The following is a 14,408-nucleotide window of genomic DNA, read 5'->3' as shown; positions in this document are numbered from 1 at the left end:
AAACAAGATCAAGGTATGGCCCAAACACAAGGGGAAACTATCAACTTGCTTCCGAAGGGAACCTGGCACCCCTTATCAAACCAACCACCTTAATCAAACATTCCAGCCTTATGTTTACTGTGGTTGTCTCATATACAGTCCTGATGATGCAAGCACCAGTCATAAGGTTGATAATTAAGCAACTTTCCCCTGACCCCCCCATGACATTTGGCAGGTCAGTGGCAGGGCTCTTGAATAGGCAGAGCTGCACATGCACCCTGTCAGATTCAAGGAGCATATTTTTGTGTGAGGAAGCAGGGAAAGCAAGAGTTCATTGCATATTCACTTCGTCACTGCTTATTTTTTATTGCTCCATCCATCTTGCGCTTTCTTTCACACTTTGGGAGTTATTTTGATGTCGTTCATTGTGTAAGCGATTGATAGAAAATCAACAGACTCTTTTACATTTCTCCTGATTTTTGAAGAAATTGAACTTCTTCAATGGAACTAAAGATGTGGAGAGATGTAAAACTGGCTGTAGATTCACTAGCATTTGGTTTGCATTATCACACAACCAGAATTACCCCTGCACCCCCACCTTGTGTTTCATTTATTTTCTGATCTTTTGCTCCATCTCTTCTGCTCACCACTTGTAATACATTTTTTATGTTTGCTTAGCAATATTGTTTGCAACTGGGGAGGAAGGATTACTTAGCTCATTATATGTAGCAACATCAGAGATGGGCAGAATTCTCCTCTTGCTGTCCACAGATTTAGTGACAGGAATGAGGCAGGGATCACAGCAGTGCGATTCCCTCATCCCCCACCTCCCACATTTTTGCATTTGTGTCAGTTTTTTGGGATCTCTGCTGCCTGACACTGAAGGTGCCCACTCGAATCTGATCAGGTGCATTCCAATGAGAAGCCAATGATTGAGTGGCATGATGTATCACATTTTTCATCATGATTACGTTGGCAACATCAGATTTTAAGAGAAACACAAGACCACAAAGGTCCAAATCAATATTAGAAATTAAATCAGGTGCAATAGATTGGCAGTCTAAACTAGATTCTGCCACTCCATCAACATCATTTAATTTTGCACGCGTCGTCAGCCTGGAACATTAGCTCTGCTTCTCTCTCCACTTTGCTGCTGAATGTTTCTAGCTTCCTTTTTTAAAATTTCCAATTTCCAGCATTCATAGTCCTTGGCTTTTGTAATCATTCAAGCTGCCTGCCCCTTTAAATTGCTTCAGACACCTGTCTCATATGTTACCGGGTTGAATTTCTGCAGGGTTCTCTTGGTTGTTTGCTCTAACTTCAGCAGAATGGTGCTTATGCGATGTCCCTAAGGTTGGCCCAGATCTTCTACCGAAGTTATGGCAGACAATTGGCAGAACGCTGACTGAAATTCAAATACTGTGCAATCAGGAAGACTCTTGTGGAGGGTTCAAAATAGTGAACCTGGATCTGGAGGTCCCACCCCCATTCTCAAAATTTCCGATATTGAAAGGTATGTGAAAAGGGGCATACATGCTGAATTAGCCAGGCCATTTAAAGAGATGGAGAGGAAATCATGATGTTCACTGTCAAAAGGTGCAAAGGTTGCTGTGTGTGTTCCGTGACTTGATACCAGAGACATGAACAGCTCTGAAAGCCTGAGGCCAAGAATCCAAAGCCTTGCATAGCTTTGTGTGCGCTATCAGGGTTAAAGCTGAATTTGCTCTGAGATGGAGGCTGCTGTATGATTTCAGGGAAGGAAGGGGTTGGGGTGGCTGGAAAAGAGCAAGGTCACAAGGAAGGTTGAAGCAATAGGCACAGGACATGCAGCATAGAGAGTAAAGATGGGGTCAGCAGTTTGCAGCTAGAGTCATGGTACCCGGGCATGAGGTGGCAGAGCCCCCAGTCAGACCAGCTGGAAGGAGGAGGGTGAGATATTACCCTGAGTGAAGGATATCCTGGAACAGGGATAGCTTCCTCGAAATGAATGAAAGGCAGTGTAGGCAAAGGCTTAGAATGTGTCAGGAAATGGTCAAAGAAACCTGTGCCATGTTGGAGGCAGACCTCATGCCTCGGACAACAGGTGCCCATCCCGTGCCAATTGTGGTGAAAGTTATGGTGGTTCTCAACTTTTATGCAGCTGGATCCTTCCAGAGATCTGATCCAGAGACCCAAGGTAATACTCTGCTTGAATCCATTTGAATTCACTAAAAATCTGGAATTAAAAGTCTAGCGATGACCATGAAACCATTGTCGATTGTCAGAAAAATCCATCTGGTTCAATAATGTCCCTTAGGCAAGGAAATCTGCCATCCTCACTTGGTCTGGCCTACGTGTGACTCCAGATCCACAGTAACATAGTTAACTCTCAAATTCCCTTTGAAATGGTGTTGCAAGCCACCCAGTTGTATTAAACTGCTACAAAAATAAAAAGGAATGAAACCGGATGGACCGCCGGCATCGACCTTGGCACCGGAAACGACAATGGCAAACCCTGGAAAGTCCTCCTTACTAACATTTGGGGACTTGTGCCAAAATCAGGAGAGCTGTCTCACAGACTAGTCAAGCAACAGCCTGACATAGTTATCCTCATGCAGTCAGACAACACCATCAGCGCCATCCCTGGGTACATCCTGTCCCACTGACAGAACATACCCAGCAGGGGTGGTGGCACAGTGGTATACAGTCAGGAGGGAGTTGCCCTGGGAGTCCCAACGTCAACTCTGGCCTCCATGAAGTCTCATGGCATCAGGTCAAACATGGGCAAGGAAACCTCCTGCTGATTACCACGCACCGCCCTCCCTCAGCTGATGAATCAGTACTCGTCCATGCTGAACACCACTTGGAGGAAACATTGAGGGTGGCAAGGGCGCAGAATGTACTCTGGGTGGGGGACTTCATTGTCCATCACCAAGAGTACCATTACTGACCATGCTGGGAAAGTACTAAAGGACATTGCTGCTAGACTGGGTATGCAGCAGGTGGTGAGGGAACTAACAAGAAGGAAAAACATATTTGACCTCATCCTCATGGCCCTGCCTGCAACAAAAGCATCTGTCCATGATAGTATCGGTAGGAGTGACCACTGCACAGTCATTGTAGAGGCGAAGTCCCACCTCATGGCCCGGCATATCCCCCACTCTACCATTACCACCAAAACAAGGGATCAACCCTGGTTCAATGAAGATTGCAGGAGGGCATGCCAGGAGCAGAAAAGGCATACCTAAAAATGAGGTGTCAACCTGGTGAAGCTACAACACAAGGCTAATTGCATGCCAAACAGCATAAGCAGCAAGCGATGGACAGAGCTAAGCGATTCCACAACCAGTCCTGCCATATCCAGTCGAGGATGGTGGTGAACAATTAAACAACTCACTGCAGGAGGAGGCTCCACAAATACCCCCATCCCCAATGATGGAGAAGGCCAGAACATCAGTACAAAAGCTAAGGCTGAAGCATTCGCAACAATCTTCAGCCAGGACAGGAACACACTGCTTCCACGTCTAAAGATGCTCAATACTATCCAGGACAAAGCAGCCCAATTGATCACCACCCCATTTTGCACCTTAAACATTCTATCCCTCCAACAATGACACACAGACGTGGAAGCAGTGTGTTCCACCCACACAATGTACAGCAGCAACTCACCAAGGATCCTTCAACAGCACTTTCCATAAGACCTCTACCTCCTAGGACAAGGGTGGTAGATGCATGGGAACATCACCACCTGCAATTTCCCCTCCAAGCCACACACATTCCTAACTTGGAAATATATCGCCATTCCTTCACTGTTGCTGGAGCAAAATCCTGCAACTCCCTTCCTAAGATCACTGTAAGTGTATCTACATCACATCGACTGCAAGGTTCAAGGTGGCACCTCACCACCACTTTCTCAAGGATATTTAGGGGTGGGCAATAATTGCTGATCTGGCCAGTGCCACCCAAATCCCATGGTTGACAGCTATCAGCAATGGACATTTCACAGAGCACCCAACTTGACTATGATGGAAACACATGGCTTCACCCATCACAACAGTGTAGTGGCTGAGGGATGGACTTCTGGCTACAATCTTCAGTGACGCTGGTAAGATCATGCAGTTATATGTTCACCTGGTTATTGTATGTGCCACTCAGCAAGTATAGGCCAATATATCTATCCTTTGATTTTTATAGCGTATTTACAGAAAATGAAAAAGGTATATTTAACGATGTGAGATAAACACCACACATGAACCCATCAGTGATCGAAATGCTGTGGTGCCTTTCAAGTTCAAACATTCCTACGTGGTGCCCCCTTACTCCCATGTTGCCTCGGAGGAGCTGGAGGCAGTCTGCTCACCTTTCTGTCCTTTGAGGGGCATTGTGGCTGGTCTCTTCTTGCAAGTACCCATTGGCGATCTACCTGAACTATGATGGAAACACATACAAACATAGGGCTTAGGAGCAGGAGGAGGCCACTCGGCCCTTCAAGCTTGCTCCGCCATTCAATGAGATCATGGCTGATCTGAACGTAGCCTCAACTCCACGTTCCCGCCTACCCACCGAGACTGCGGGACCTGCAGTGGTTGCCATGCTCACTGGAGCACGTGGAAGCTGTGGAAGACAAGTGTGCAAGACTATTCGCAGCAGACTTCTGATCCTCTGCAACCTCCTCACTCCTAGGTTGGCTTTCTGGAGGGTTGTATGGGGTGGACTATTGGGCTGCAGCGGCCGTCCATTCTAGCATCTGTTGTGCCACCAGCAAGAATGTCCTGTTATGGGTACACAGCTCCTCATGTATTCCATGGTAGACAGTGCTCATACTATGAACGGACTGCTCCAGGCTACTGAGTAAGCCTTATACCATTTGCAGGAATTCATGCTGCTCTTGCATACACTAGGAGTGATGCTGCATGTGACTCGCCATGAGATTGGCCAATCTCTCATGGTTGGAGCTCATGCAGTCGAGCCCCCAAGACGAGGTCAAGCTCATCACCACAATGGACTCCTCCACTTGCATGAGCATGCATTGCCTTGGGGAGCTCTGTCAGATATCGACATCTGCTGCTGCTGATCCAAGTACTGTGCCCCTGAAGGTGACTCCTGAGATCTCACCTCCATGGCAGCTGGAGCATCATTGTAACTTGCCTCCCTCCTCCGAGGGAGACTGTACACAAATGGCTCTGGCTTAGACACCTCCTCCTACACTCAGATGCTGTGACCTTCACCATATGCAACCAACTCTAAACATGCACCACTTCACTCCTCAGTGCTAGTATCTGTGTTGGTATATCATGGGCTGGTCAGATGGGATGCTGCTTCCTTGGACACCTCTTCATCCTCCTCCTCCTCCTGACGCTCGAGAGAAGTTCTGGCTCTGGGGGTTGGGTGTGTGGCTATGGGATCTGTGTGAGACACAACAGAAGATAATTAGGGTAATCCTTGCTCAGTGTGAGTGCACATGCAGTTACAGGCTATTATCAAAAACAGTATAAGCAGAAGCCTTGCCTTGAAACTTTTCTTTCATGCTCCACCATGCACCAAATGCCCATTATGCCTGATGCACCTCCACTGTGCTGAACAACCATCACCACCACCAGTGAAGCCATGATCGAAGGTCCCTTTGACACCGCCTTTGGCACCTGCTATGGGCAATTCGCCATCTCCTACTGTGGCCTGGAAAGGCACATGCGCTATCTGCATGGCCCTCTCCTCCACTGATCAATCACCCTGAGGTTCGCAGGCCCGTCCCCTGTCTGGGCCATCAACTTAGCTTTTAGAGCTCTCTTCACCTGCAAGTGAACAATAAAGACAAATTCAAGGATATTGAATCCTGCATCCATGTAGCAGGCATTCAGATGCCATCTGATTCAGATGCCATACAAAAGTGTCATTTCCATTCGGTCAACCTTGTTGATGGTGACGTATGTGGCAATTGTTTCCCATCTGATGCCTCAGTCATCTGGTGCCCAAACCAGAGGCAAATGAATGATTCAGTCCAACAACTCGCCTTGCTTGAGCACAGCATATATCGCATATGGCACTGAGTCCATGTTTAGACATATTTGCCTATTTGCGTTCACTGCAGCAGCAGTTTCCTGCCACATCTCTTGATGGCAGCAGGGTTTCTTCAACCTGCTGGATACAGGGTGTGTCTCTGGCCTTTGACCTCCTACACCAAGATCTCCAAGTCCTGGTCCAAGTCCTGTTGCTGCCGTCAGGACTTTGCTGCTATGTGGACACGTTTATCAAAATCCATCTGGTTTAAATATTGCAATTAAGTGTGAATGCATTTAATCCATGAGACACAGACATGCTGCTCCTCTGGGACATTCCGCCATGGCAATGAATAAACAACATGGATGAGTCAGATTCTTCTCTCTTTCTGCTGCTCTACTTGATTCCCATGTGCTTTCTTGGAGTCATACATGCCTGCGAGGTCAGTGTGCTGATGTCATGGTTATGGGTGAGGCAGTTTTGGGTGTCCACACTTGAAAAGGTGATAGGTGAAATGTCATGTGGCTGGACATGAAAGGTCTGCATGGGCTGTGGTTGGCTGCCGGGGGGAGGTTAGGGTGTGGGGAGGGGGGGCCTGATGCCAGCCCCCGAGCTGCTCCGCTCATTTCACTTGCTATACAGTGTGGTGACCTGATGTAACTACAAAAATGATGGCATCTACGTGGCTGGGTGCAGTGGATCTTTGCAAACAGTAAATGTCAGCTGTGTGAACACTCCTTACACATTTTCAGTCGGCAGATTTCAGCACCTAAACTTTCCTCTAGAAAGCTCTTGATGGACTATCTCTTACAGCAAAAGTAACCAGTTCGCCAACATTAAAAACTTGTACTCACATGACAAGGCAATGAAGTCTCCTCCCACAGAGCTTTGTGACCCCTTCACAATTTCCTTCCTGTCAGAGTGAGTGACTTCCAGGATGGCCCTTTATACAGGGACTGAGCCATGAAAAGGCCGCTTCTTAAATCGGTCCCACCTCTGCCTCTGAGTATTTCCAGAGTTGGGTGGCCAGACTTCAGCCCACACCCAAATCCCAGCAATGAAGATCGCGCCTCTGAAGCCACTTTTTCCTGAGGCAGGCACGCGAAGCCGGGAATTTTCCCAACTTCTACTGAATACATCATGGAAGAAAACTCAGCCCTATGCTTCTATCACTTCCAGGCGTTCATAATTTAATTGTGGTATTTATTAGCCCACGAGGAACATTATCAACATCCTGGGGGGTTACCATTGATCATAAACTGAACTAGACTAGCCATATAAATACTGTGGCTGTAAGGGCAGGTCAGAGGCTAGGAATCTTGCAGTGAGTAACTCACCTCCTGACTCCCCAAAGCAGGACAAAGCAGCCCACTTGACTGGCACCCCTTCCACAAACATTCACACCCTCCACCACCGACGAACAGTAGCAGCAATGTGCACCATCTACAAGATGCACTGCAGGAACTCACCAAGACTTCTTAGATAGCACCCTCCAAACTCACGACTGCTACCATCTAAAAGGTCAAGGGCATCAGACACATGGGATTGCCACCACCTGGAAGTTCCCCTCCAAATCACTCACCATCCTGACTTGAGATATACCGTCGTTCCTTCACTGTTACTGGGTAAAAATCCATGAACTCTTTCCCTAACAGCACGATGGGTGTACCAACACCACAGGGACTGCAGCGGTTCAAGAAGGCAGCTCACCACCACCTTCTCAAGGGCAATTATGGATGGGCAATAAATGCTGGCCTAGCCAGTGACACCTACATCCCATGAGTGATTTTTTTTAAACTACATTGAGGAGCATTGGTATGAAGTATTTTGATTTTGACATGGGTAAAGAGTCAGTCTTCTGAGGAAGAATGGCTTGTGATGGATTGAGATTCAATGAAATACACTGTAGATGCAGAATAATGGAGTTCAAGAGCCTGTGCCCAATTGCATTGTCTGATTTTTCTTTGACTGTACATACATTGAAGCTATGAATTTACTAGGCACTGACTGTGACATGGAGCTTCACTGCTAGTGGGTGGGAGTTGTGAAATTGGTCACCACTCTTATGAGCTAATTTGTGATGGGCAAAATGAAGCAAAGCTGTTGGCAAACATAACCCAATTTAAATCGAGTAGCTAAAATAAGGTCCTGTTTCCAAAACTTTGGGAAAAGCTTTGGGTATCTCACTCATTGCAGACCTGGACAACATTCACAGAATTCTGAAACAAACTTGCTGCTGTTTGAGCTAGTTGCAAACAGTTGTATCTTTTCAGCAGTGGGCATTTATACAACAACAAGAACTTGTATTTATATAGTGCTTTCCTCCTCCCTCAGGGAACATGCCCTAAAAGGGCATGGGTAACCATAAATTTCTGCTGGGTTGGTCTATGATTATGCTTGGCAAAGTACTGCAGTGTGACTTGAACCCAGAGCTTCTGGCCCAGAGTTAGGAACACTACCACTGCACCACAAGACCTTCTCCTGTAATGCTTTAAGGTAGTAAAATGTCCAAGGCACTTCCCTTCAGCAACATTATCAAACAAAATCTGACACTGTGCTAAAAAAGATGTTAGGACAGATGATCGAAAGCTTGGTCAAAAAGGTAGATTTTAAGGAGTGTCTTAAATGAGAAGAGGAGGCAGAATGGATGAGGGAGGGAATTCCAGAATTTACAGCCCATGCAACAGAAATCAGAGTTGCTAATTATGGAGTGCACGAGGAAGGGGATGTGCAAATCTGCAGATTTGTGAGAGTGCAGATATATTGGGGCTGGGGGAGATTACAGAAATAAGGAGGGGGCAAAGCCATGGAATGACTTGAAAACAAGGATGCGAAATTTACAGTTGAGGCATTTCTGGAACGAGGGCCAGATTAGATCAGCAAACACGGGGATAATGGGACAATGGGACTTGGTGCAAGTTAGGATACAAACAGCAGAGGTTTGAATGAGCTGAAGTTTATGGATGGTGGAAGATCAGCAGCAGGCTAGGAGAGTTTTGGAATAGTTAAATACAGAGGTAACAAAGGTATGGATGAGGGTTTCTACAGCAGATGACTTGAGGGAGGGCAGGTTTGGGAAATGGTATGGAGGTGGAAATAGGTGGTCTTGGTGAGGGTGCAGATATGTGATTGGAAGCTTACCTCGTGGTCAAATATGACACAAAGGTTGCAGTCTGGTTCATCCTCACACAATAGCCATGGAGGCGGATGGAGGCAATGGCAAGGGAACAGTATTTGTGGCAGGGACCAAAGATAATACCTGCAGTCATATACAGAAACAGAAATGTTTGGCACAGGAGGACGCTGTTCAGCCTATCATGTCAGTGCTGGCCAAAAAAAGTCCTATCCAGCCTAATCCCACTTCTCAGTTCTTGGTCAGTCATCCTGCAGTTTACAACACTTCAAGTGCATATCAAAATACTTTTTAAATGCGATGAGAGTTTCTGCTTCTATTGCCCTTTCCAGGCAGTGTGGTCCAGAACTCCACCGCCCTCAGGGTGAAAAACTTTCTCCCTCAACTCTCCTCTAACCCTCTGCCAATTACTATAAATCTTTGCACCTTGGTCACTGGTTTCGCTGCTAAGAGGAAAAGGTCCTGCCTATTTATTTACACTGTACCTGCTGCTGCCGACAGGAAAGGCAACAGGAATGGTTGTGCATGTGCACTCGGCCCGCACTGTGGCTGCCAGCACATATGCAACCAATTCAGACCTCTCTGTATTCATCAAGAGGAGCATCAGGAGCACGCACCTGGCTGCGGAGCATCAAATCCTATTTCAGATTTCTACTTTATTACCAGGGATAAACTTCACAGGGTCACAGTATGGTTACAGCACAGAAAGAAACCATTTGGCCTGTCATGTCTGCACTGGCGCTCTGAAGGAGCAATTAACTTAGTGCCAGTCCTGGCCTTCTCCCTGTAACCCTGCACATTATTCCTTTTCAGATAATAATCCAAATTCCTCTTAAATGCCTCCATTGAACTGCTTTGTTGAACTTGTTGAATTTGCAAAGCATGACAGATATATAAAATGGAAAGTGATTGCAGGTTTAAGTGGGTTTTCTGAATCAAGTTGGAAAGGCTTTGTGCAAGCAATCCTGGCCTAGCTCAGTTGATAGTTAATGAGGTTCTTTACCCCAAAGTCAAAGGCTGGGATTTTCCATGCCCTCCAGCATCGGGCATTTTCAGTGGCGTGAGTGGACAATATGGCACAACTGGTTTCACAACAGTGTGAAGCCAGTTTGCTATTGACAGCTCAGCCCGCCTTCTCCGCCATCGGACATCAGGAACCTCATTGTAATACATCAGCGTATTGTTATTAGGCTTGCCCATTGGACGCTTCCCCCCCACCCCTGCCTGCCCCTGCCCGCTGGATCGTCCTCCCAATACAGTGGGAAAACACGTCCACGTGTTTCACAATAGCACATAAGCAACGTGCGCCTGGCGAGCTGCACTTCACTCGGGACTTCGAGGTTTGTTTGCCTACCTTACTTGGGTCAGCACTCGCAGTCATCAGCATCAGGCTTCACAGACAGCACCACATCACTTTTAGGGGGGCTCAAGGGTAGGCCTCTAACTACACCTTCCAACCCCCCCTGCAGGCAACTACTTAAAGTTTGTGAACTATACATGACATGACTTAAAGTATTTGGAGGGGGCCGAACACAGATTTGAGAAAAACAAGTGTCTGAAGGAAAAAAACGGAACTTGCTGAATAGATATAATGTATAGTGAAGTCACATAAGAAATGGGGAAGTAAGCGTACTGGACTCCAGAGGCCCATAAGATGAAGGAGTCAAAGACTGCTTAATGTATATTAACAATGTAATTGGGATTGGTTGCTTGGAGACCTGAGAGGCCATGGGATGAGACAATGTCTACGACCTGATAGATGACAGCTAAGGGAAATAGCTGCCATGTGTGGTCGAAACTGAGAGATGAGACCCTTGAGAAACAAGCAGATGTTTGGACTGGTGGAAGATCAACCGACTGTGGTGGACATGGCACACTTGTGACTCCTGCCAGTGGTCAACAGACCAATCATCAAGAACTGGACACTGGGGTCGACTTATCAAAGCCTGATCATGCAGGGTGCATGTGGAGAACGGGGTATAAGAGAAGTTGCTCCATAGGTGATAAGTTAGTTAACTCAGGAATGAAGTAGTCTGATCAACTACTTGGAGATCAGAATAAGGAGAACTGATAATTCCTTCCGATCTGATTCTCGGACCTTCCAAGCAACCAGCAACCCGACCCGCGTGGATATGTGAGTACATAATTGTATTAGAGTCATGAAGCACTAAATAAACTTACTTGGTAGTTTTGAGTTGTTGATATCCAGAATAAACCTAGGAACAGCCTACACCACTTACACCTACCTTCCCAGTTGCCATCTTCACCCCTGTTACCCGCTCCTCCCTCCCCACTCCCATCCTCCCCCAGACGCCTTCATTCCACCCTCCCAGCCTCACTCCATCCAGACATCTTCATTCCCCCCCGCCCAACCTCACCCCATCCTGACATCTTCACTCCCCCTCTCCCAATCTCACCCCATCCTGTCACCTTCATTCCCCCCCCCGAACCTCACCTCCAACACCCCCCCCACCCCCACCGCCGCCCACAACACCTCTTCCTCTCCCAGTCGATCCTAGACCTTCCTCTCCCACCCCCCCAGTACATCTTCCTCTCCCGAACACAGCTGGGCTTTACTCTCCAGCCCCTCAACCATCATCCACTGTGAGCAGATTCTCAATGGTGACTTTTCACCTTCTGTGAGCTGCTTTGCAGCAGAGCCACGTCCATGAGAATCCACCCAGCATGCCATGGACGTTCCTCCAGTGTGCCGTTGCTGATGCGCTCCATCATCTTCTGCTCCTTGGACGTTCGTGATGTGAGGAAAGCCTTGGTGGTAAGTCCTGACTTCTGCACATCACACTTGTCGAGATGTGTCCTGCACTGGTGTGCTATCACACCAACATGGACAGATGATCCAGCAGTGGGGGATGATTTGGCGGACTGGCCTTATAATGATATGTAGCCATCGGCGGGCTGAGCGGACACCACAAACTGGTTTCATGATGTTGTCAAACCGGTTCCTGGCCTTCTGGCTGTATTGTCCGCTCACACCTTCGAGCACGCCTGACACCAGCAAGCATGGAAAATTCCACCCTATATCTGCACAGGCGCAGGAAGTGCTCCCCCTAGTGTTATGGAACAAATATACACAGCCATTTACATAGTCAGACGAAATTTCTGCTCACCCACTACTGGATGTCGGACAAGCAGTCTGACAATTTAGAGACAGTGGAGAGTTTAAGAGAGGTGGTGATAAGTTAGAACTGGGTATGAAAAGATGTAAACTGCAGACTGGCCTGGAAAGAACCTGTTACGTAAAATTTAATGTTATTGTAACCTTCACAGCTACCGGGAACCATTCCAGTCGTCAAAAGTTATTTGCAAATCAGCCTGCAGCAGATGGCCTAGCTCAGTCACTGCTCCTGCTTTGAAAATAGGAGAACTCTGACACACCCAGATAGGCAAGGTAAGGTCTTTTAATATGGGTCTTTGGGATATTGACTGGTCCTTTAGCCAACAGGTCAGTGTTTTCTCATTGCCATCTCCCCCTGTTCTAACTCACTTGTGTTCACTGATTCACCAAATGCAACTTACTAACTGAAGGCCACTAGGGTGGATATATCTGGCTTATCATTGAGTGATAAAGGGTCTTGTGAAGTGCTTGGTTCAGAAAAGACTCAGCCTCTGTAACCTCTTCCTTTTAGATACCTATGGGATCAGAAGAACATGGTTCAGAATGTCCATAGTAAACCATGTTTCTAAGCACAGCTTAGATGACAAGACATTATAGCATGTTATGCTGCAATTTATGCCTGTGTATTGGAAGAGTTTTTGGGAGAGTAAGAATGAGTAGAGGGGATGTCTCTGATCTATCCATCTCATTGCCTTTAAGAAGCCTTTAAGATGACTGAAATAGTCAATCCATCCCAGCTTCATTCACTTAGGTTTTTAGTCTTATAAGAAAAAAGCTTAATCTTGTCTCTATCTATGAACAACAGTATGAAAACCCAAAGATGCAGATTGACCAACACCCAGTCCGAGAAAAAGACCACATCATATCTTGATAAGAGACTAGTTGCCAAGACACCATCTAACATGATGGAAGATAAAAGTTGGCCTGTGCACTTAATGTATTATAAATAAAGTTCATAGAACAGAGGTGATGGTGAAAAAGTTTATAAGCAAAATAAACACCTAAAAATGTGACCTTAGCTAAATGTGCAACAACATTACACATAGGCACAAGCCAAGGGTGTACTGTTGTATGAAATTTTTTTTTATTCATTCATGGGGTGTGGCCGTCGCTGGCTAGAATTAAGGATAGCGAATAGGCTCAAGGGGAACATAAACATCATCATGGGCTGGTTGGGCTGAATGGCCTGTTTCTGTGCCATATATCCAATGTAATCTCTTTCCAGCCAAATCAGAACTTTCCTGAGGTGGTCAGGAGTCGTGCAGCTGCATGGAAGGTCTAGAAAGCTGGAGTTGGTTGCCCCATAGTTTGGCTGTGTGGTTCTACTGACAGATGGAGTGTTCTCGAGGTAGTCAGAGCCTGGGAGCTAGGTTGTATTATTTACATAGTCATTTAATACAATATGACAGACCATATCAGTCAATGTATGAAAGCTTATAAAAAAAACACTCAGGCCTGAAATCATGAACAAGAGTTATTGTTGCCAAACTAACAATTGCGATGGTAACCACCAAGGAAATGTGTTGACAGTTCTAACCCTCTATTGCCTCCAGTCCTGAAGCTGAAGTGCCTTGTCATTTAAAAAAGAGATCTTAACTACACTGGATTCCCTATTTAGGATATGAGACATTGGATATACGGCACTGAAACAGGACATTGATCCAACCAGTCCATGCCGGTGTTCATGCTCCACTTAAGTCTCCTCCCATCTTTTCTCAGCTAAATTTACTTTCATAACCCTCTATACCCTTCTCCCTCAAATTCTTGTCTAGCTTCCCCTTTAATGTTTCCATGAAGCTGGGATAGACTGACTATTTCAATCGCTTCATCCACTCCCTGCAGTAGTGAGTTACACATTCTTACTACTCTTTAGCTAAAGAATCCCCTATTGGATTTCTTGGTAATTATCTTATATTGATGGCCTCTAGTTATACTTTTCCCCACAAGTGGAAACATTCTCTCTGTATCCACTCTAACAAAAGCCTTTCATAATTTAAAGACTTCTATTAGGTCACCTCTCAGCCTTCTGTTTTCAAAAAAGACATCCAGCATGTCAATCCTTTCCTGATATGTATACACACACACTTCTATCATCCTTGGAAATTTTCTCTGTGCTCTCTCCAGCGCCTCCATATCATTACTCTTCTTAAGTATGATGTAACCAAGGTTCAATACAGATTTAGC

At 46.2% G+C, this 14,408-nt stretch overlaps 1 protein-coding gene across 2 annotated transcripts in view; it reads right to left on the bottom strand.

The window, feature by feature from the left end:
* The window catches only part of slc35f4 (solute carrier family 35 member F4), a 253,416-nt gene that overhangs the window by 151,385 nt on the left and 87,623 nt on the right, over positions 1-14,408 (bottom strand). The window contains exon 4 of one of the 2 annotated variants that reach the window (XM_041215000.1): positions 12,217-12,242. The exons of the other annotated variant lie outside the window; for it this stretch is intronic. Coding sequence (XP_041070934.1) covers positions 12,217-12,242 — 26 coding nt within the window. The remainder of the gene's footprint in view (positions 1-12,216; positions 12,243-14,408) is intronic. 2 annotated transcript variants of the gene reach the window in all.

The sequence above is a fragment of the Carcharodon carcharias genome, chromosome 20, assembly GCF_017639515.1.
Source record: "Carcharodon carcharias isolate sCarCar2 chromosome 20, sCarCar2.pri, whole genome shotgun sequence".
NCBI classification, from domain to species: Eukaryota; Metazoa; Chordata; class Chondrichthyes; order Lamniformes; family Lamnidae; genus Carcharodon; species Carcharodon carcharias.
The sequence above is the reverse complement of the archived record's forward strand: the minus strand, read 5'-3'. Positions and strand labels throughout refer to the sequence as shown.